This window comes from Anolis sagrei, chromosome 4 (genome assembly GCF_037176765.1).
Source record: "Anolis sagrei isolate rAnoSag1 chromosome 4, rAnoSag1.mat, whole genome shotgun sequence".
NCBI lineage: Eukaryota > Metazoa > Chordata > Lepidosauria > Squamata > Dactyloidae > Anolis > Anolis sagrei.
This window is the reverse complement of record NC_090024.1, coordinates 16,745,168-16,768,011: the sequence shown is the minus strand read 5'-3', so window position 1 is coordinate 16,768,011 and position 22,844 is coordinate 16,745,168. Positions and strand designations below refer to the sequence as shown.

General features: G+C 42.3%; 1 protein-coding gene across 2 annotated transcripts in view; it reads right to left on the bottom strand.

Moving 5' to 3' along the window:
* ADCY8 (adenylate cyclase 8) overlaps positions 1–22,844 on the bottom strand; it is a 150,171-nt gene that overhangs the window by 60,343 nt on the left and 66,984 nt on the right. For both annotated transcript variants that reach the window (XM_060775879.2, XM_060775880.2), the window contains exons 3-4: positions 17,672–17,802; positions 13,263–13,374 (exon numbers count right to left, since the gene is read on the bottom strand). In XM_060775879.2, the coding sequence (XP_060631862.1) occupies positions 13,263–13,374; positions 17,672–17,802 (243 nt within the window). The remainder of the gene's footprint in view (positions 1–13,262; positions 13,375–17,671; positions 17,803–22,844) is intronic.

Sequence of the window (22,844 nt, the reverse complement as noted above, 5' to 3'; positions counted from 1 at the left end):
TATTAAATGGAAAAGTAATTGAGGATATGGATGGAACTGGGAAAAGCATAGAGACTGCAAAATGTCTGTCAATGGAGGAAATGGTTAGCTGGTAGGGGAGATATATGAATTCCTTCTAAGGGCCCTTCCACACAGCTATATAACCCAGAATATCAAGGCAGATAATCCACAATATCTGCTTTGAATTGGATTATCTGAGTCCATATTGCCATATAATCCAGTTCAATGTGGATTTTATACAGCTGTGCGGAAGGGGCCTAAGGTAAATGAAGGATGCTTATACCCCTTGCCTCTCACAATACTTCTGTGTGACCATATAAAAGAAACATTAGAGGAACTGCAAGTTGCAATTGCCACATTTCTCAAACTGGTGCAGTAGGAATCCAGACTAAAGAATGGAAATGGAAAAACACAAGGGATTTGGAGGGGAAGGGCTTGTTGGTAGGAGAGTACTTTTGGAATTGCTTCACTGTCACAAAATATTAATCCATGTATTCAGAGAACCAAACAGGATTAATCATTCCCTCCCTCACTTCAGGATTTATAATAGGGCAGAATGAAAACAATCACAAAGCTTCCGTCTTTTCATGGACTGACATTTGAGGAGCTCATTTCTTTGGCTCCAAATTGTGCCAGTTTGTTTGGTTCCTTTTCCGGCTGTCATGAATGTTGCTAGTGGCTGTGTGAGTGTTTTAAGTCCAGATATAGAGAGTGATTTGAGGAGTATTCTCAAAAAAGGGCATACATTAAACCATAAATTGTGTGATGGGATGCAAGCAGCAGACATTCTGATCTGTAGTTCCATTTTTGCAATAGGCAACGTGATGCATTGATGCAGAAAATAATATTCATATGGCATTCAGCATCAGTTCATATTTGCCTTCTAGGGGAAAACATGTGTTGAGACACTTTCTAAGTAAACCAACTTGTGTTGTGAACAAGCGGGAGAGTGGAATTATATAAAGGGGTGGGGCAACAATCTCTCACTCACTCCAGTAATTCCCATTCATTCATATAAGTATTTGATCTTGCATCTTTCCTATGTTAGAAGTAGGCATGGGCAATCCATGGTTCTAAATAGTTCTAACCTCTAGACCTCACAACCTCTGAGGATGCTTGCCATAGATGCAGGCGAAACGTCAGGAGAAAATGCCTCTAGAACAGGGGTCCACAAACTTTTTAAACAGAGGGCCAGGTGTCAGTCCCTCAAACTGTTGGAGGGCCGGATTATGATTTGAAAAATCATGAATGAATCTCTATGCACAATGCACATATCTTATTTGTAGTGCAAAACACTTTAGAGCAATACAATAATTAAAATGAAGAATAATTTTAACAAATATAAACTTATTAGTATTTCAATGGGAAGTGTGGGCCTGCTTTTGGTGGATGAGATAGAATTGTTGTTGCTGTGTGCTTTTAAGTCATTTCAGACTTAGGTTGACCCTGAGCGAGGGCCGGGTAAATGACCTCGGAGGGCCGTAACTGGCCCTCGGGCCTTAGTTTGAGGACCCCTGCTCTAGAACATGGCCATATAGCCCGAAAAACCTACAACAACCCAGTTCTAACGTACTTACAAAACTAGGGGGCGCTGGTGCTTTGCTTCAAAAGTGCTGCTAAAGTTCTGCTGGTGAAAATTTCAGAACTCTAACAAAACTTTCAAAATTTCATTATAATCCCTTTTCTCCCCATAGTGCAGCGAAGGAAGGAGAAAAGGCTTTGCCTCCTCACACCAAGAAGAAGATCCCTGCCCAAAGTAGTTCCGGCTGGAACTACTTTGGGGGCGGAGCCTGGAGGGAGATAGCCTCCCTCCAGCTCAGTCTTTTGCCTGACGGCAAGGGCAGCGGACGCGAAGAGCAGGCCTCTGAAGAAGGCCTGCACAAGGGGCGGGCCTCGGGGCCCTTGCCCTTGCAGCTCAAGGATGGATGTCATGGCGACCTTCATCACCAATTGGGTAGGGGGCCTGGCAGGGGTGAATAGGCCTTTTGGGCCTCTCGCCCCTGGGGCCCGCGTTTTTGTTGCGCGGGGGGTGGTGCCCTCCGCTATTGAAGCCTGCGGGCTAGTTTCAGGCCTTACAGGCCTCAGATCGTCCCCCGCAGTGCCTCTTTGGAGGCCTGGAACGCCGAGCGACATAGAGAGCACACGCGATGTCTGGGGCCTTCGCCAAACAGCTCTTTGCCAGAGCCATCGCTCCTTGCCACCCGTGGGTGGCGCGGCTTGAGGGGGATGCTGGGCTGGCGCCTGTACAGGACCTCTTGCCCTTGGGGCTTTTACTATTAGTCCCAGCGACGGCCCCTTCGCGTTGCTAAAGGCGTTCGAGTTATCCTTACACGAATTATATTGCTGTTCGGTTTGGTGTCTCCCCCCCCCCCCGAGATAAAAGGTGGGGGGTGGAGAGAAGAGCCATTTCATACAGCTACACTCACTTAACGTTGGGGTTTTTCTCTGGGGCTTAAGCTTACCTTCATAGTCATATAATCATACTATCAAAGAGTTGGAGGAGACCTCATGGGCCATCCAATCCAGCCCCCTGCCAATAAGCAGGAATATTGCATTCAAATCACCCCTGACAGATGGCCATCCGGCCTCTGCTTGGTAGCTCCCAAGAAAAGAGCCTCCACCATACTCAGGGACGGAGAGTTCCACTGCTGAACAGCTCTCACAGTTAGGAATTTTCCTCATGTTCAGATGGAATCTCCTCTCTTATAGTTTGATATACATTGTTCAACATACATTATAGGCTATATTTACATATATGTTTGGTGTTTGTGTCCATGTTATTATGTATGTGTGTATACATATATATATCTATGTATATATATGGTTATGTATATACCAATGCGTGCGTTTGCAGGGAGTCATAGAGATCTCCATACCTAGGATTTCCATACCTAGATTTCCATACCTAAGAAACAAGGCCTCCATCATGGCCGGCGGCCATTTTACCTAGCACCACATGGCCGGCGGCCATTTTCTAGGTAGCTGGTGCCCATGTGGCCCAACCGATGGGCGGCCATCTTGGACCCTCACACACACACTAGGAGCCACGTTGCCACTGATAATTATGGATTCAATGAGTTCTAGATAGACCACATGGGCCATCTAGTCCAACCACTGCCATAACGCAATAATGCTGCATTCATGCACCATGGACAGATGGTCATCCAGCCTCTGATTATAGGCTTCCAAGGAAAGAGGTCAACCATGCGATGAGACGGAGAGTTCCACTGTTGAACGGCTATCACAGTCAGAGAATTTTTCCCAGGTTCTGATGTAATCTCTTTGATATAATTCAAGCCATTGTTTCAGTGCGTCCTGGTCTCCAGGGCAGCAGAGGGCAGACTTGCTCCCTCCTCCTAGTGACTTCACCTCACTTATTGGACACGGTTAGCATGTCCCCTCCAGCCTTCTCTTATGCTGAATTCAAGTGGTTTTGCCATCAAAGGCCGTCAACAACCCACTACTAAATTTACAGGATAGTACTGTTTCATAGTCATCCTGTTTTACCTCTATATGGGTGAAACCATAACTACAACAATAATAATAATAACAATAATAATAACAATAATAATATTATTATGTATCGGGCACTTCACAATAAGATTGTTAATCGGCACAAGTTATATGTCGATATACATATAGATAATTATATATACACATATCTAGCGCTTAGTCACATGAGAATGCACGTCTATTGATCAGCTACCATAATTTAAATTACAGTACTATAGAGTTGATGAGCCCCCAGGGGGCCATCCAGTTCAGCCAAAAGACGGCTACCCAGCCTGGGTTGATGAGTGCCATACACGGCCAGCCAATACTCACAATACTGAGAGTTACTCAGTTAACCGGCCTTCATAATAAAAAAAAAAAAAAAAAAGGGGGGGGGGGAAGTACTTCAATGCCTAATTGTCTTTTCCCCAAATTAACACATAATCGGCTATAATGATGATGTCAATGAAGAGAGGGCTATTTACAAGACAAGGTTATATAAATAGACCATAACTATAGTTACTTAACAACTACATATTGGCCTGACCACAATATCTAATAGATTATATAACAACCGAACATGATTGTAATCATAAGACACAACGGGCCCATGGCTACACAGATACTTATACAACAACGTTAACTTTATATGATCTGTTTTACAGGATGTTACCCAGAAAATATGAGACGATTGAAGGCCAAGGGCATGGCTGATAAAAGGCCGACCTAAGACAGTCAGCATTCACGGAGCTCAGTGTCAGATGCCAACGTCAATACAAGGATTCGACATTTGTAGCACACATGGGGGCGGTCTAAAGTGATGTGAACAATTAACTGCCTGAGCTCTTCTTACAACTCAATGGGATCCTTTATCTAAACCACCTTCTCTCTTCTAATTTTGCATTAGTGCATGTTGCTGAGGGGAAACCTGACCGAAACTTTGACCGCCACATCCCTTGGATGGCCAGCGACTAAAATCAGAGCCTTCAGCGCCACTGGTCTTACCTACATTGGTTTCGCATCTTTAACAGCTGCCATCTCAGTGCCGGATGTTGAGTGGGAGCCTAATCAAGACCGTGATCTATCACATCCCCCTGATGACCAGCGGCGGAGTTTCATAGCCTTCAGCGTTGCTGCCCGTACCCACAATGAAAGTGTCAGGCTGCCATCACAGGTCAGAAATAACCGATATCTCTAGACGAGAGACTGAATTGCCATATTATATCGGCTTGCCTCCGCAACCCGGAGTCGATATAACTACGATATAGCTACGCCCAAAGCACACAGAGGGTGCTTCATTGCGTATACACTGCACACTTTAAAAGTCACCCATGGGTGTATGGTTACATCGCCCAGATACCGGCGTAAGGGCCAGCTCAGCTTCATATAAACAATATCGATCAACCAGCTGACAGAGCCACATAAACAAGGCCACAATGGCGTGGCCCCCGCATTCTTCGGGTCTCGCTTACCACTTGAGTCAGTGGTTGTCTTATAAACAGCAAATATTAGCTTATTCACCCATACAAAAGGACATGGATAGATGACACTTACCATAGCCACAACCAATAATTCATATAACCATGATGGATCAGAGCTGAGCCAATTGGTCAACCGATTCGTGAGTGACGCGGGAGGGATAATACACCATTATCTAACACAAAATCATTCCCTCTACATATTTCGGGATCAGTCGTTAGACAAACTTCAGTTCTCCGGAGATGCTTAGCTGGAAAGACACAGGCGGTTTTCGCCGAAAAGGTTTTTCAGATCCCCCACTTTGTTGTGATTGGTTGAATAGACGTTTATGAAAAATTACGATGGCCCTTTCAGACATTACATAAGGTGATGTTTATCCAAGGACACATAGTCAGGCCACCGACTGTGGTCATGCCTGCCGAAGGATATTCGCTGAGTGATGGCGTGACATTCGTCACTAGCCAGGTTATCACTCAGAAAGCGAGGATATTTCACAAAAGGGCTACATAGGCCAACAACGATAAAGAATGTTGGCGGAATGAGTTTTTGGGGCGATTCATCTTCCCCATTCCATTTTCTAGGCTCAGGTTTCTGATGTCCACAACAGATACAGTTATATTTCCTTCAAAAGCGAACCTAGGTTAGGTTATCCTAATCTAACTTAGATGCCATGTGGTTAATAAAGAGTGACTCAAGATAACCAGGCATTCCGTGATTTTACCGTTAGACCATGATTTCACATTAATCAAACTATAGACACTTTTGTTTAACTATAAATGAACATAAATTAACCAAATTGGGGCTTCGAGTTCGGAGTCCTTCTTCTGATAAATTTGACTAACAACTGCTATTAGTAGACCCAAGTAATATATTCCATTTTCTGTTATTCAGTCTACGGTCCACTGGGGGGGCCCAGTGTATAACGATTCCCCCTCTTTTCCTATAGCCGGGCTTTTTTCGGCCATAATACAAAACAAACAAACAATGAAATGACTCTACAGTTATTGTCAAGGATCATCCTATGCTTTCAAAAGCGCGGACGGGGTGCTTGGGTTCCTCTGCCACGTGTCCCGCCAACCGGCAATAGATAATTACATCCACATTGGGGGCGATTAGACAATCCTTAAAGACAATATTTACGATTAGGCTGTTAGGCCGGTGAGCGACACAGCCAACAAGGGTCATAAATTTATACCAAGAGTCCATAGGACAGCTGCCGGACAAAGGGCAACACGCGTGACAGATGACGGTTGGAGAATTATATTAATGGGAGAGGTCGACTAGTTATTCAAACATTGGCATGCTTGAGCGGGTGCTGCTCAACCTATTGAGAGGTTTTACATATTTATTGATTTGATCTGGCTCTTCAAGTTATCAAAGGCCTTACCTCTAACCCGTTTGGTCGAGATTAATATGGCTGAAAGTTAGCAGTAGCTCCTCCAGACCATCTGGTGATCGGGATAAAAGTTCAAGGGGCCACTCAGTGGAGGACAAGGCTACTATATTTACGTGATTTATGTTGACGAGGCCTGACGGTTCTTTTGAGCACCATTACTGTCATTTATCACCACATTAAGACCATTTGTTACTAAACCCAATGCTGGATTCTCCAATTCCTTACCCAAACATGTTAAACACAAGGATGATGATGTGGCTCAACTTAAGGGGGGGAGCTTGCTGTATACAGTCGCTAATTCTACAGCCTTTTCGGCATGGTGACAGACATTGGACGGCCTGAGTTAGGCCGGGATGAGTCTCACATACAACGTTTTTCCCATTGGGTCAAGTTATTTCCGTTCCTTGACGACAATATATCAGGATGTCAGCCTGGAGGATACATGACTGGTTCGGGGGATAGAGGGGTACAATGCCCCCTCCCCCCCTTTTGTTCTCATCTGTTATTTGGTTTTGCAGCTCCTGTTCTAGATGCATTGTGGACTGACCCGACGGAACACAGGGTCATGGGAGACACACCAGGTCTCGGAAAACTTATCTTGTGCCAAGCACAGGAGATCGGCCTCACCGGTACCGACATCAGAGTACTGATAGGGCCGTTGGGGACATTGGATCCCACAGTTGTCCTGTGCCGAGCACAGGAGTTTGGCCTCACCAGTACCAACGAAAGAGTACTGATAGGGTTGTTTGAGACATCGGATCCCACAGTTGTCTTGTGCCAAGCACAGGAGTTCGGCCTCACCAGTACCAACGGTGGAGTACTGATAAGGTGTTTGAGACATTGGATCCCTCAGTTGATTGGAGAAAAGGTTTCTCCTGGTGCAATTTTACTGTTTGAAGAAAAGGTTCTCCTCGTAAATTGGTGACAACATGGTATTGCACAGACCTGGAGGTACCCCCAGCCTGTGCCACACTTCCAATATCATACATGATGACACGCCACGTTACATAATACAATATTGAGTTATTGTCCAGTCAATGACAATGTCGATACAGTCATTCTTTCAAATTGAAGTCACTACATTCAACAACTCAACGTAAACAACGAGGTGTTGATATTAGCGCATACATACGTACCTGGGCAGCTTTGTTACAGATTAGGCTAGCAGTGGTCAAGAGCTGTTTTAAGGGGTGGGGGGATGGAGCTAAGTGGACACTTGCCCTCATCCTGTGGCGGAAAAACAGCTAGAATGAAATACATTTGGTGTTCACCCGAAGCATCCCCTTTTGGGAGAAGCCATTAACTTAATACATCACCGGTTGTTACTCTAACCGAGGTGACTACTGGATAAATGGCTTTCTAATGGGGAGGGTCTTACCTCAACTCCTTGAGGAAGATTCCTCCAACATTGGCTAAAAGGTTACCCTGGGTTAATGTCACCCGGGAACCGGGTGCTTCGCCCTATTTAGCCGAGGGGTAGGCCGGGAAGGGACACTACCTCGGCTTTAGACAATACACGTTCATGCTAGTCTGATCATGATATTTCAGTTATTGAGTTAATTAGGTAACAATTAATAAAGTTGCCCAGTTTTTAAACCCATAACTGTTGTGTTGTGTCTTCATTTGGTGGGTTGGCAGGCAATCCCTTTTCTCCCCATAGTGCAGCGAAGGAAGGAGAAAAGGCTTTGCCTCCTCACACCAAGAAGAAGATCCCTGCCCAAAGTAGTTCCGGCTGGAACTACTTTGGGGGCGGAGCCTGGAGGGAGATAGCCTCCCTCCAGCTCAGTCTTTTGCCTGACGGCAACCCACCTCACCCGCCCATTAACAGTATAATAGTTGGTTGCCTTAGAGGGGCCGGATAGGAATTTTTTCCCCTTCTATGTTCTAGGAGAGTTTTTTCGCCTACCCTATACTGTTACTAGGGGGCAGATTGGGCTTTGGTGGTCATAAATAGGTTTAGCGGAAAAACAGCTAGAATGAAATACATTTGGTGTTCACCCGAAGCATCCCCTTTTGGGAGAAGCCATTAACTTAATACATCACCGGTTGTTACTCTAACCGAGGTGACTACTGGATAAATGGCTTTCTAATGGGGAGGGTCTTACCTCAACTCCTTGAGGAAGATTCCTCCAACATTGGCTAAAAGGTTACCCTGGGTTAATGTCACACGGGAACCGGGTGCTTCGCCCTATTTAGCCGAGGGGTAGGCCGGGAAGGGACACTACCTCGGCTTTAGACAATACACGTTCATGCTAGTCTGATCATGATATTTCAGTTATTGAGTTAATTAGGTAACAATTAATAAAGTTGCCCAGTTTTTAAACCCATAACTGTTGTGTTGTGTCTTCATTTGGTGGGTTGGCAGGCAAATGGCAGTTCCTAATTGGTTCTGTCATAAAAATTGCCAATAACGAAATAATAATGAAATTTTGAAAGTTTTTGTTACTGTTCTGAAATTTTCACCACCAAAACTTTAGCAACACTTTAGAAGCAAAGCACCAGCTTTAGCAACACTTTAGAAGGAAAGTGCCAGCACCCTCTAGTTTTGTAAGTACTTTAGAACCATTTAGGACCATGGATTGCCCATTCCTAGTGAGAAGATATCAGGGGAGTGTACAACAAAATTAATATAGTTGTCCACCCACAATATTAAAAATGAATAAATCTAAAACACAAACCTAGATTTTGCCACCTTATATAAGGAACATCATTTTACTATGCCATTGTATAATATGGAATTTGAGCACCCATGGATTTTGTTATCTCTAGGGGGTCTTGGAATAATAATAACAGCAACAACAACAACAACAACAACACTTTATTTATATTCAGACCTATCTCCCCACAGGGACTCAGGACAGATCACAGTACACATACACGGCAAACATTCAATGCCATTTTGGACAGAGAGGACAGACAGAACAGAAAGGAGGTATGTTATGTTGACATCCAACTTTTTGGTGCCTTGGAGGTTTTCATCGAATCCAGCCACAGGGGGTGCTGTTGCTCCATTTGGTTTTAAAGGATTAGAGTGCTGGACTATGATTCTGGAGGCCAGAGTTCAAATCCTCATTCAGTCAAAAAAAAACCATGGGCAAATCACATGCTTTCAGCTCCAGAAAGCATGGAGCCCCCGGTAGCGCAGTGGGTTAAACCCCTGTGCCGGCAGGACTGAAGACCGACAGGTTTCAGGTTCGAATCCGGGGAGAGGCGGATGAGCTCCCTCTATCAGTTCTAGCTCCTCATACGGGGACATGAGAGAAGCCTCCCACAAGGATGATAAAAACATTAAATCATCCGGGCATCCCCTGGGCAACATCCTTGCAGACGGCCAATTCTCTCACACCAGAAGAAACTTGCAGTTTCTCAAGTCGCTCCTGACATGACAAAAAAAAAAAACCCAGAAAACTCTTAGAACTGCCATAAGTTGGAAATGACTTGAAGGCACACAACAACAACAACAACAACAACAACTTGTTACTGTTAAGACCAGAGAAACAGAACTGTCTCATACTCATAGGTTTTAACAGTATTTTTCAAAAAAGTTAAACTTCTACATCAGAAGCATGTTTAGAAGACATATTTGATCAAGTGGATACTGTAAAATGGTTGTCATCTAATAATATGTGTTTACTGAACAAACAAGGAAAAATGGATGACTGAATTAAAATAGTTATCTATTGCCCTGCTATCACGGGGACTCGAGGTATAAACAATATAGTCCTTGTCTTGTCAAAGGCTTTCATAGCCAGAATCACTGGGTTGTTGTGAGTTTTCCAGGCAACATGGCCATATTCCAGAAGCATTCTCTCCTGACATTTCACCCACACTCATGGCAGGCATCATCACAGCAACCCAATATAGTCCTTCTTGCCATGCAAAGATTAGTATGGATATTTTCAGTAGCTAGTAGCCCCACAATTATTTGGAAAGGAAGGTCAAGAATTGAGAAGCATGACTTCACACCTGAAGTTCCAACATTAAGAGTTGTGTCATAATGATGCAAGAGAGGACAGCCATACCATGAGATTGCATCTGAGAAATATGAAAATATGGGATTGAAAGGAAATTTATTTCCCCACTAACTGCTCCAAACATGAGATGTTTGAACATATCAGCAATGTTTAACAGTAATTACCAATCAGTGGATATATGCATGATGGAAAGAGAGCCAACACTCTGCTTCTGAAGATAATGTTTCCCCAGTCAAAAAAGAGCATGAACAATTAATCACAAGAGACTAAGAGATTTCAGCATCTCATAGTAGCTTGCAAAATACGTAAGGCATCAAATCAAATATAGCCTACAAGCTTTGTATGATGGCCCACCAAGGGCATACTAATCTTGAGACTGAAGGATTAGGAATGTTATATAGCTGCTAGGGCTGGGATTTGGCACGATGGCTCTCATACACCATGCCAGTGTGAAATTACCATTTACTCACAAAATCCCACATTCCTTTTGCATTGGAAATTAAAATATCAATCCTGTAGCAAGAATCCTGAACCAGTTGGATAGTAGGTAGGTTTTGTTTTTTGGTTTTTTTGGTCGTGTCAGGAGCAACTTGAGAAACTGCAAGTCGCTTCTGGTGTGAGAGAATTGGCCGTCAGGAAGGACGTTGCCCAGGGGACGCCCGGATGTTGTGATGTTTTAAAATCCTTGTGGGAGGCTTCTCTCATGTCCCCCCATGAGGAGCTGGAGCTGATAGAGGGAGCTCATCTGCGCTCTCCCCAGATTTGAACCTGCGACCTGTCGGTCTTCAGTCCTGCCGGCACAGGGGTTTAACTTGTAGGTAAAACCTGTAGTAGGTAGGTAACAGGCAGATAAACAGACTCTATAGGTTTCGTCTTCTTTTTTTTTTTAGAACTATGCTATAGCCTAAATATTCTGAATCCCATCTGATTTTGGAAGCTACATAAGGTCAGTCTTGATTAGGACTTGGCTGAGAAATTGCCATTGAATCCCAGATGCTAAAGGTTCTGTTTCAGAAGAAGGAACTGGCGAGACACACCAAAGGCCCCTTCTACACTACCACACAAAATCTAGATTATCTGCTTTGAACTGGGTTATATGGCAGTGCAGACTCATATAATCTGGTTCAAAGCAGATAATGTAGATTCTCTGATTTGATAACCTGGATTATAGGGCAATTTAGTAAAAGTAAAGGTTTTCCCCTGACATTAAGTCCAGTCGTGTCCAAATCTGGGGGTTGGTGCTCATCTCCATTTCTAAGCTGAAGAGTCGGCATTATCCGTAGACACCAAGGTCAGGCATGTAGCTGGGGGGGGGGGGGGGGGGAGGGGGTCTGCGAGAAGGCCTTACTGGTACATTATTTAAACTGTTATGTTTATTCATATCATGATCTGATCACCATGCTCAATATATCCCATATGCATGGGGGTATTGGGGTAACGATACAAAAGGTTTGCTAAGGTAGACCCTCTTTCACTCAGACTCAGCCCCCCCCCCCCCTCGAATCAAACTCGGTTCCCCCTGAATCAAAGTCATGGCTATGGGCCTGTTCAAGGTCATGTGGCTGGCATGACTGCATGGTGTGCCACTAACAGTGGGAGCTCACGCCACTCCCTGGTACTCCTTTGACCAAGAAAATCCAGTTGATATTCATGGGTTGCCATAAGTCAACAGACAACATCATTGCTATGTTTCAAAGACACAGCCAAACCATGTTAGTCTGGATCAATATGCAAAGGTATCTTGTAGCATCTTGCAGCAACGGAGAGAAAGAAATTGCTATTAGATCTCTTTGTATATAGATTGCTATGCTAATGCCCTACATCATTTTTTATTTGTCTGAAATCACTTCCTCCTTCTCCTAGAATCATGGACTCATAGAGTTGGAAGAGACCTCATGGGCCATCCAGTCCAACCCCTGCCAAGAAGCAAGAAAATCACATTCAAAGCACCCCCAATTGATGGCCATTCAGCCTCTGCTTAAAAGCCTCCAAAGACGGAGCCTCCACACACTCCAGGGCAGAGAGTTCCACTGCTGAACAATTCTCACAGTTAGGATGTTTTTCTTCATGTTCCGGTGGAGTCTCCTTTCCTGTAGTTGAAGCCTTGTTCTGCATCCTAGTCTCCAGAGCAGCAGAAAATAAGCTTGTTCCCTGCTCCCCATGACTTCCCCTTACATATCATGGCCATCATGTCTCCTCTCAGCCTTATCTTTGGGCTAAACATGCCCAGCTCTTTCAGCCACTCCTCATAGACCTTGTTCTCCAGACCCTTGATGATTTTAGTCTCCCTCCTCTAAAGACATTCCAAATTGTCAACATCTCCCTTCAATTGCAGTGCCCAGAATTGGACACAGTGTGATTCCAGTTGTGGTCTGACCAAGGCAGAATAGAGGGAGAGAATCACTTCCCTGGATATAGACACTATACTATTTATACAGGCTAACATTCCATTGGCTTTTTAGCTGTCACGTCACATTGTTGGCTAATGTATAACTTGTCCCTGAGGACTCCAAGATCTTTTTCACGTGTACTGCTGTTGAGCAAGTGTCCTCCATTCTGTATCCCTGCATTTCATTTTTTTCTGCATAAGTGGAGTATCTTGCATTTCTCCCTGTTGAAATTCATTTTGTTAGTTAAAGGGAGCCAATAATCACATGGAGCCTCTCTAAAGGGCGTCTCCGCAGACACAAAAGCTATCTTCAGGGAATTCTGTAAACAAGAATGAGGTTTTTATCTCTTGTTCTATGTATGATGGATTTCCTCAGGCAATACATTCAAACCTTTTGAAAGAAAATCTCATTATGACTATCAAAAGTAGTCCTGCTTTATAGCCATAATCCAGCCCATTGTGCTCTGCTGCTATAAACAGCAAACATTATTACATATTGATTTAATGAAAATGAGTTAACAACTTGACTCACATGTGCTAAGCGATCAAATCTGGCAAAGAGTTCATTTAGCATTCGGACCAACTCCTGGGCTGATAGTGTTGTAGAGAGGTTTGTGAATCCTTTTACATCTGCAAAAAGAATGCTGAAGAGAGAATGAAAAAAGGAAAATGAACATTGATATAGGTGATCATCATCCGAAAGTAATTTAAACAGTAACATTAGACATCAAGGCAAGAGCATTTTGGGTAGAGCAGACATAAATAAAACCTGAATTTTCCTCATAACCAAAATAATGTTTCATAACCAAACTAACTGCCTGCCACTCATCTAATCTGTCTGTTCATTTTAGTGTGTATGAGATTGTTAACAGAGGAAGAATATATTAAATAAGTAGACACAGAGAACTGGAAAGCCCTGGCCCTTGAGCAGTCTAACTGGAGGTCAGCTGTGACCAGCAGTGCTGCAGAATTCAAAGAGGCACAAATGAAGGACGAAAGGAAGAAACTTGCCAAGAGGGTGCATCAAGCCAATCCTGACAAGGACCACCTTCCACCTGGAAACCAATGTCCTCACTGTGGGAGAACATGCGGATCAAGAATAGGGCTCCACAGTCACCTACGGACCCATCACCAAGACACTACACTTGGAGGACCATCATCCTTGGGCTACAAGTAAAGGACTGCCTTCCACCTGGGAGAACATGCGCATCAAGAATAGGGCTCCATAGTCACCTACAGACCCATCGCTAAGACACCACACTTGGAGGACTATCATCCTTGGGCTACAAGGGATCGCCTAAGTAAGTAATATTAAATAAGGATAGCTATTTTTAAGTTCAGAAGCTATTGTCTTCTTGTTGTCACAAGCTCTCTTAAGACAGGCATTCATAAAATATGACAGATTTATGAATGTGTTTTTGCAGTGAAAATAAAAGCTTGGAGTATACAGATATGTTTGGACATCACTATAGTCCTTGAGTGAACCTGAAAAAAAGTAAAGGATAATTTTGAGGTCACTGGGGAAGATGGTGGAAGATTAACATTGACCTTGTCATCCTTGTATTCTTTAGCTTCTGCTTTAATCCACTATCAGCTGATCTCCAGGAACTGGAACACAAGAACATTTACTTCCAATTGGGATTTTAAAGGCAGGTCACTTCATGACATTTTACTGCCTGAAACAAAGGACATGGTGGCACTTTCCTCATATTATCTGGAGAAACAAACTGGATCAACAACTAATTTTATTTGTATGGCAGATTGCCTGGGACCAACCATTCCGTCCTCCTTGAGAGAGGACCAGTCAAGCAGTTATTGTGTGTTGTCATCTCCACACACCATCGGCATCTGTTGATGAAGGATACATTTACACTGTAGAATGAATGCAGTTTGACATCACTTTAACACCCATGGCCCAATGCTATGGAATCTTGGGATTTGTAGTTTAGTGATGCACCTGTGCTCTTTGGCAGAGAAAGCTAAACACCTCATAAAACGACAACTCCTGTGATCTCATAGCATTGAACCATGGCAACTATATTTATCGTGTCAGTATCAACCAGACAATTGTATCACATTTTTAACAGTTTTTTAACAAACAGACAAAACAGAATTTGCAAGCTTGGTAGTTGATTAAATGTCTTTTGACCAGTATCTGGCCACTTGGAGTGCCTCTGGTGTTGCCGCAAGAAGGTCCTCCATTGTGCATGTGACGGGGCTCAGGTTGCATTGCAGCAGGTGGTCTGTGGTTTGCTCTTCTCCACACTCGCATGTTGTGGATTCCATTTTGTAGCCCCATTTCTTGAGGTTGGCTCTGCATCTCATGGTGCCAGAGCACAGTCTGTTCACTGAAGTGATGTCAAACTACAGTAGTTCTACAGCAGACATGGGCAAACTTAGGCCCTCCAAGTGTTTTGGACTTGAGCTCTCAGATATTCCAGCCGGATTACTAGCTGTTAGGAATGGTGGGAGTTGAAATCCAAAACACCTGAAGGGACTAGGTTTGCCCATGCCTGTTCTACAGTATAAATGCACCTTTTCTTTGCATATTTGTAGGTACAACCCTAAGTAAAAGGCATTCTCACTCCATTTTACACCCCTCCGATACCTCCCCTCAATGCCACTAGACAGAGGGCAACCTGCCTAAGCAAAGACCACAAGTCCAGGTGGATGCTTTTTCATCATTAACCATTCCAATTTCATTAAAAGTACACGTTTCTCTTCTCCCCGTCTTTCAAGTAAATTTAGACCTCAGTGGGTGTTGGAAATCTCAAGCCTCCACTAGTTGTTTGTTATGTATATAATTCAGATTACTTACTGTATTGTATATGTGCGTATTGATATGCAATTCTACCTTAACTCTTTGTTGTGGGAGGGGCTGTGGACCATGTGATCAGAGCTGGGCTTTCTCGGGACTCAGACTCAATTTTTGAAACAGTTTGCTTTGGACTTCAGTAGAAATAGTTTGTTTTCAAACTTCAACAGAAACTGTATGCTTTTAAGAAGACTGTAGGAACAGTATGCTTAGAGACTTCTGTAGAAACGGGTGTATGCTTTTGGAGGTCTGTAGGATTTTCTAAGAATGATGCCCTGTGTTACCTACACAGAGAAACTACTTCAAATCCTATTTGTAACTGGATTGATAAGCAAAGTACCTTATGCTAAATACATGAAGTTTGTGAATAAACCAACTATGTTACTTTTAAAGAAGTCTACTTATTTTTGTCTCTTTAGAGCACAATTTAAACCATGTTGTTTTAAAGGAGAGTACCGTATATTCTGGCATATAAGATGACTCGGCGTATAAGACGACCCCCAACTTTTCCAATTAAAATATAGAGTTAAGACAACTCCCATGCATAAGACTACACCCGCATATAAGATGACCCCTGACTTTTGAGAAGATTTTCTTGGGTTAAAAAGTAGTCTTATATGCCAGAATATACTGTAGATGTTTTTGGGCAATTAAAAGAACCCTTCTGGAATTCTGCTGTGTGTGTGTGTTTGTATGAATGCTCGTGAATGCCATTTTCCCAAAAGGTTATGACTCTAACAGATCATGCTTTAACCAAGAGGTTATGGCACCATTTTCAAAAGGTTATGACTTCTATCTAACAAGGTCATGCCTTTCCAAAGATCACAAAATATCCAAAAGGTTCTGGAGATTTCCATTTTCCAAAAGTGGGGATGTAACCAAGCACCCTTCATTTGGACTTTTTAAAGTCTGTAATGGTGTGCACCTCCTTTGTGTCAACTTTTGTGAAGTCTACAGCCAAGCTCTCCTACTTTGGATCAAACTTCTCACCTTTTTTAGATTTTTAAATATTGCATTTGCCATTGTAGGGCAACACATATTCAGTTTGTAAGTCAACACAATTTGACAGGCTTTCTGGTTTCACAGACAGCAAAGAGAAAGAGAAAATTGCCCTGGATACAGAGGTATTACACCCCCAGTAAGATGCTTTAGATCAGTGGTTCCCAAATTTATTTGGCCTACCCCTGGAAATCATTTTTTCTAAATCTTCTCTTCTTTCTTTTATGCTTTTACCACCCCTTTACAGTTATTCATTGCCCCCAAATGCACCTGTGGCCATTACTGCCCCCGGATCTCTGCAGTGCCCACCAGGGGGTGGTAACGCCCTCTTTGCTTTAGAAGTTTGGTAGGGTGTATTTATCTTTGTGCCTCAAAAATTGTGAAGGCTTTGTGAAAGGATACTTCACAGTCATTGCTAACAACAAGACTTGAGCTGGCACAGTATCACAGAGCTTCCAACCCTGGTTGCCAACCCTGGGAACTACCTAGATTCTAAGAGGCACCATCATATTTAAAAGGATTGTTTCTTCCCTGCATGCTGTTTTTAATTTTTTGTTTCACTTTGTTTCCCAGACAGCCTTTGTTGGATGGCCATTAGCCAGGAAAGATCAGTTGCCGACTTCTTGAATAGCGCTATCCAGGGGGCTTGGAGCTGCCTACATAATTTGGCAGAGAGGACCTGCGCCTGAAAGATTACAGGCTCAGGCTAATCATGTTTACATGGAAGCAAGTGCCATTAATTCCAGTGGGGTTTACATCAAAGTAAGCATGCCTTGGATGACACAGGGTGGATTGTGGTAAGACACTGGAGCATCATTTTTGGGTCCCACCTCGCTATCATGGACAAACCTCATTCATTCGCAAGGAAGCAATAATCAAAGTCAAAATGTCTGTGGAGATCAAGCTAGTGAACAGGGGTAGGCACAGAATTACATGGAATTAAATTAAAGGAAAGAAGGTGAAAGAAAAAGAAAAAAAGAATCCAAAAGTGCTCCAACATTCAAAAACAGTGATTAATGAACTGATCCAAAGATGGCACACACAGCAGCCCCCATTTGACATTCAACCAGGAAGAAAAGATCATTAACGGGGGAAATCAAGGCAAGCAGACACATCTTCCCTCTCACCTGACATTTTCATAGCGGTGAATATAGATCTTGTGAAACTGATGCTGCAAATGTTCATCCTCCACATTGGTCATGTCGTTAATCATTTCGAGCACTACAAATCGGGGTAATACAGATAAAACCAGCCTCTCCTGAAACAAGAATGTAGAGATAGGGGAGGTGGTGGTCCCCATAACAGAGGTTATTGTTGCATTCATTTACTATTTGAATATTTATAGTCCAACCTATATTTTGCTATCTCATCAATATAAGGTTAATTTAACAGTTGAAAACCATTCACAATGTTGAACTATTTACAATGTCAATGTCTATATACTACCAGCATTAGCAAGGCATTGAAGAGATTAAAACAGTGGGTTGTTGTGTACATTTTCCAGGCTGTGTGGCCATATTCCAGAAGCATTCTCTCCTGACGTTTCGCCTGCATCTATGGCAGGCATCCTCAGAGTTTGTGAGGTCCCCACAACCTCTGAGGATGCCTGCCATAGATGCAAGGTGAAATGTCAGGAGAGAATGCTTCTGGAACATAGCCATACAGCTTGGAAAGCTTACAACAACCCAGTGATTCCAGCAATGAAAGCCTTCAACAATACAAGGTTAAAGCAGGTTTAAATAATTAAAACAATTTAAAACCATGAGCATTTTGGAAATAAACCAATCAGGCCTCAAAATTTTTAATTAAAACCACTGTTGACCATATTTCTATTTCATGCTGGAATGATTTAAGTTCTCCAAAGGTCATAATCCCACAGTCAAAATGCATGAAAAGGAAGTGGGGAGGGAGTAAAATGCCAGCACCTTTTATTTTCACATAGGTTTTTCTTCCAACTCTACTGCATCTGGTGAAATTTGTCTATATCAATGAAAGCTAAAGCAAAAACATAACAAGTTAGTCTCAGATATTTCCTCCTTCCTCCTCCCTTTTTATGTTTATGGAGGCTAGCATGGTGACTTTTTTGAAAACAATCAAGAAGGTCCTCTCACATTCTCCTCATAACATTTTTCCTCATCGGTGGGTCAAAGAGGAAGCCAAATGCCAGCAGATGATGAATTGCAGAGCATTGTTGTTGTTGATAAATGACATCAAATCAACTCCAATTTATGGTAACACAATGAATGAGAGGCCTCCAAGTCACCCTGTGCTCAGATCCTGTAGATCAAGGACCCTGGCTTCTTTGATCTGGAACAAGATTTTCTTCTTTTCCTACCACCTTCCACCTCACCAAGCATGATTGTCTTTTCTAGTGGGCCATCTTTTCTTTACGATATGCCGAAAGTGTGACAGTCTCAGTTTAAACATCATGGCTTCCAGGGAGAGTTCAGGGTTTTTTTAAATATTAATTTTAATAAGATATATTATAAAATATATAATAAAGCAAGGTGGGGGGGGGGGATACATCACAGCAAAAGAAAAAAATGGGGAATAAAGGGGGGGAAAGGAATATAGGGATAGGTATGATAAAGTTGACTTCCAGTCTTCCCCACATGTGCTGGTACGGCTGTACCAAAAGCTCCAACTTCTTTTCCTTTCTATTGAGTGTTTGCATGTATTCCAAAGTTCCATGCATTTCGCAATAAGGTGGCTTCCCTTGGTTTGCAATTATAGGGCCAATGACCCATCAATCATTGTTATGTTTTGGTTCCGCCCCTTTCTCCAGGGCTCTGGGAGGAGAGGGAGCCATTTTTGGCCAGTCTTGCATTGGAAAGCTTAGCTACAGGACATGTATTAGCTCCACCCGTAGAGAAGATTCATTTCTCACAGCATCTGAGGGAAATACCGGGGGGAAACAGCCACACCTTTTATCATAGTCCTTTTCTTCTACTACCTGTATTTCTTTCTATTCCCTCTCCGGCTTTTCCTCCTTTGGAGAACAAGTTTAGTTTCAGACATAAGTCCCTTTCATCCAATTTATATTTTCTTATTTCATATATAGTAGTAGTGGTGACAAATCTGTCCCCTCCCCCCCCCCCCCATCCTCAGGAGGTCCTGGCTTAGTAATTGAGTTAATTTATCCACTTTCATTATATCTATTGTTTTTAGAATCAGTTGATCTGCTGTTGGTAATTCTTTCATTCTCCATTTTTGGCATATATTATTCTGGCTGCTATTGTGAAATATGTGAATAATTTATCTTTTTCGTTATTTATTTCAAAATCTATAACTCCTAGTAGGTAGTAATCAGGTCTAGGCAGGAATCCAATGTCCAGTATTTTTTTTGAATTTTCCATTGTATTTCTCTCTAATATCTTTTTGCAGACTTACAGATCTACCACATATGGAAAAAGTTTGTTCTTTGCATTTCCAACATTTATCATTTAAGTTTGAATAAAATCTTGATAGTTTTTGCAGTGTCAAATACCACTGATACATCATCTTATACCAATTTTCTTAAAGATTTATTTATTTATTTTGTATCAAAAGCATTGCATAAATTAGTATAAAATGGATAAAAATAGAAGGCGTGCAGGCGGCTAAATATCTTTTGACCATAAATGTGCAACAGCAACCGCGTTGTCTGTAGCTTCCAATAATTCTTCTTCTGTACATGAGGCAGGGCATCGTGGACAAGCATACAAATGCGGAGTTGTCCATTCTGCTCCACAGTCACACAAGGTGTGGGATTCTTTTAGGTAGTGCCATTTTGCCAGGTTGCCTTTTGATCTCCCAACACAACATCTGAGTCTGTTTAGGGACTTCCAAGTTGCCCATTCTTGGTTTGCCCCTGAAGGAAGACCCTCGTGGTGTGTGTGTGTGTGGGGGGGGGGCATCCAGTTGGGATTTCCTGGTTTAGCTGCCCAGAGGGAAAACCTTGCTGTTGCTGGGGGGATGCCAAGAGGAGTGGTAGTTGTCATAAAGTTTTTTCTTGATTTGAATCTACTGGGGGAAGGCTGGTACCCATGTATTGGGTGGCTCTCATAGTATTCAACCTTATTTCTCTCACATTTAGCAGCAACTTCCTGTCGCACATCGGGGGGGGGGGGGGAGGATGCCAGCTAGCTTGTAGAGTTTATCAACAGGTGTAGGTTTAAGACATCCTGTGATTATTCTGCATGTTTCGTTCAATGCTACGTTCACCTGTTTTGCGTGGGCATACTTATGCCAAACATGACTGGCATACTCGGCACTTGAGTGAGACAAGGCCAGGGCTGATGTTCTTATTAATTTTGGGTCTGCACCCCATGTGCTCCCAGTAAGTTTTTGCAGGATATTATTGTGTGCAGCTACTTTGTGCTTGGTGTTCAAGCAGTGTTTCCTATATGCTAGTGTTCAATCTAAGGTGACACTGAGATATTTAGGATAGAAACATTGTTCAAGCTCTTGACCTTCCCAGGTGACTTTCAATTTCCTGTTAGCTTCACGGTTGCATGGGTGGAAAGCACACACTTGTGTCTTGGCAGGCTTAGGCTTCAGGTGGTTATCTTTGCGGTAGCTGGAGAGATCTTTCAAGGCATTAGTATTCCTTAAGATCATATAAATATGTATATTTTATTTTATTTTTGTTACAGATTTTCTTCTAGTCTTATTTTTCAGGGTTGATTTAATTTGGACTCATTTATCTGTCTTTTTAGCAATCCATGGTATCCACAGAACTCTCTTCCAGTACTACATTTCAAATGATTTTCTTCCTGTCAGCTTTCTTCATTGTCATAGATAGAATGGGACATGCATTTTAGAGCAGAGATGAGCATACATAAGGACTGAATCTCATTTCTCTCCCTGGTGCTCTACGCTTCTGATCTCCGACAAACTGGTACTGGGACTATACTTGTTTTAGGAATTGGAGACTACAACAAGATATCAGAGGTTTGGTTACATTATATATTGCACCTCCTGGAGGATTCCATAGTCCAGCAGTTTTCAACTTGTGGGTCCCCAGGTGTTTTGACCTACAACTCCCAGAAATCCCAGCCAGTTTACCAGCTGTTAAAATTTCTGGGAGTTGAAGGCCAAAACAACTGAGGACGCACAGCTTGAGAACCTCTGCCATAGGCAAAATTCTCAATTTTCCTCTCCCCTCACCTTTTGGGTAGGCTTCTCCCTCCACCTTTTGGGTAGGCCATGAATGGCCTGCAGACCAACTATGTCTTTTGTTGCTTTACAAAAAAACGACAGCAACAAAAAAGAGAAAATGATTTTTAAAGATACCAAACTGAGCCTACTCCTCTCATGCAAAGAACTGACTTCAAAGGACTAAAAGGACAAAAGCATGTCTATTGAACATTCCTAAAATAACTGCTTAAATGCACTATAAAGAAATATATGAAGCTTGACATTCATAACCTCTGAAATTCATAATCCCCATCAAATATTTAGAGTGAAAGTTGTTTTCCCCTCATGTCAATAGGTGACTCCCGAGATCAAGCATTATAAATATGAAACACTTGTAATCCAATATAGCATTTTTGCACTAATTATGAATATTTATAGCATTCGCCAAATAACAAGCAAATGTTTTTTACGTCACTTACAAAAACTGTTCTGATCCCAAGTGATTAACGCTTTCTTACTTGTATTATACAAGAATATATTTGTGTAGTACATTTATATATTATCAATAGTATAATGCATAACAATACAATATAATTATATGTATTCCCACCCTTCCAAGTTTCTAAGTTATCAGAACTTTCCATAAATAAATAGCACAAAATACTTGGCAGAACATTGTTAATCTGTGACGTAGAAAGAACATGTGTTTCTATTTGGTTACAATAAACAACAATCAAACATTATTACAGAGCATTGTCAGAGCAAAGTTGAAAGAGATCACAAGGGCCATGCAGTCCAACCTCCTGCTATGCAATTTGAATGTATTGCTCTGTGTCTTAAGAGCAGCAGAAAACAAGCTAGCTCCCGTCTGGATATTTCATTATTTCTAGGAAATATCTAAAATCATCACTTTAGATTAGATCTAACATAACAAAGTCATCCACAGTTAGGTAAGAACATCACTAGAGAAAGGTATTTGTGGTTGTATGGTGGGGATTTTGGGATGCTTCTTTTTTAGAGAAAGACAATTAAAACCATGGATTAGATAAGTGGTCCTGATTTAACAGTTCCCCTTGAAAGCCTGTTCCAATCTGCTAGCTATTTAAAGTAAGACTCTGGACCTATCTACATGAACAAAAATCCCTGGGTTCATTTTGAATCCAGTGCTCGTTGTCTTCATGA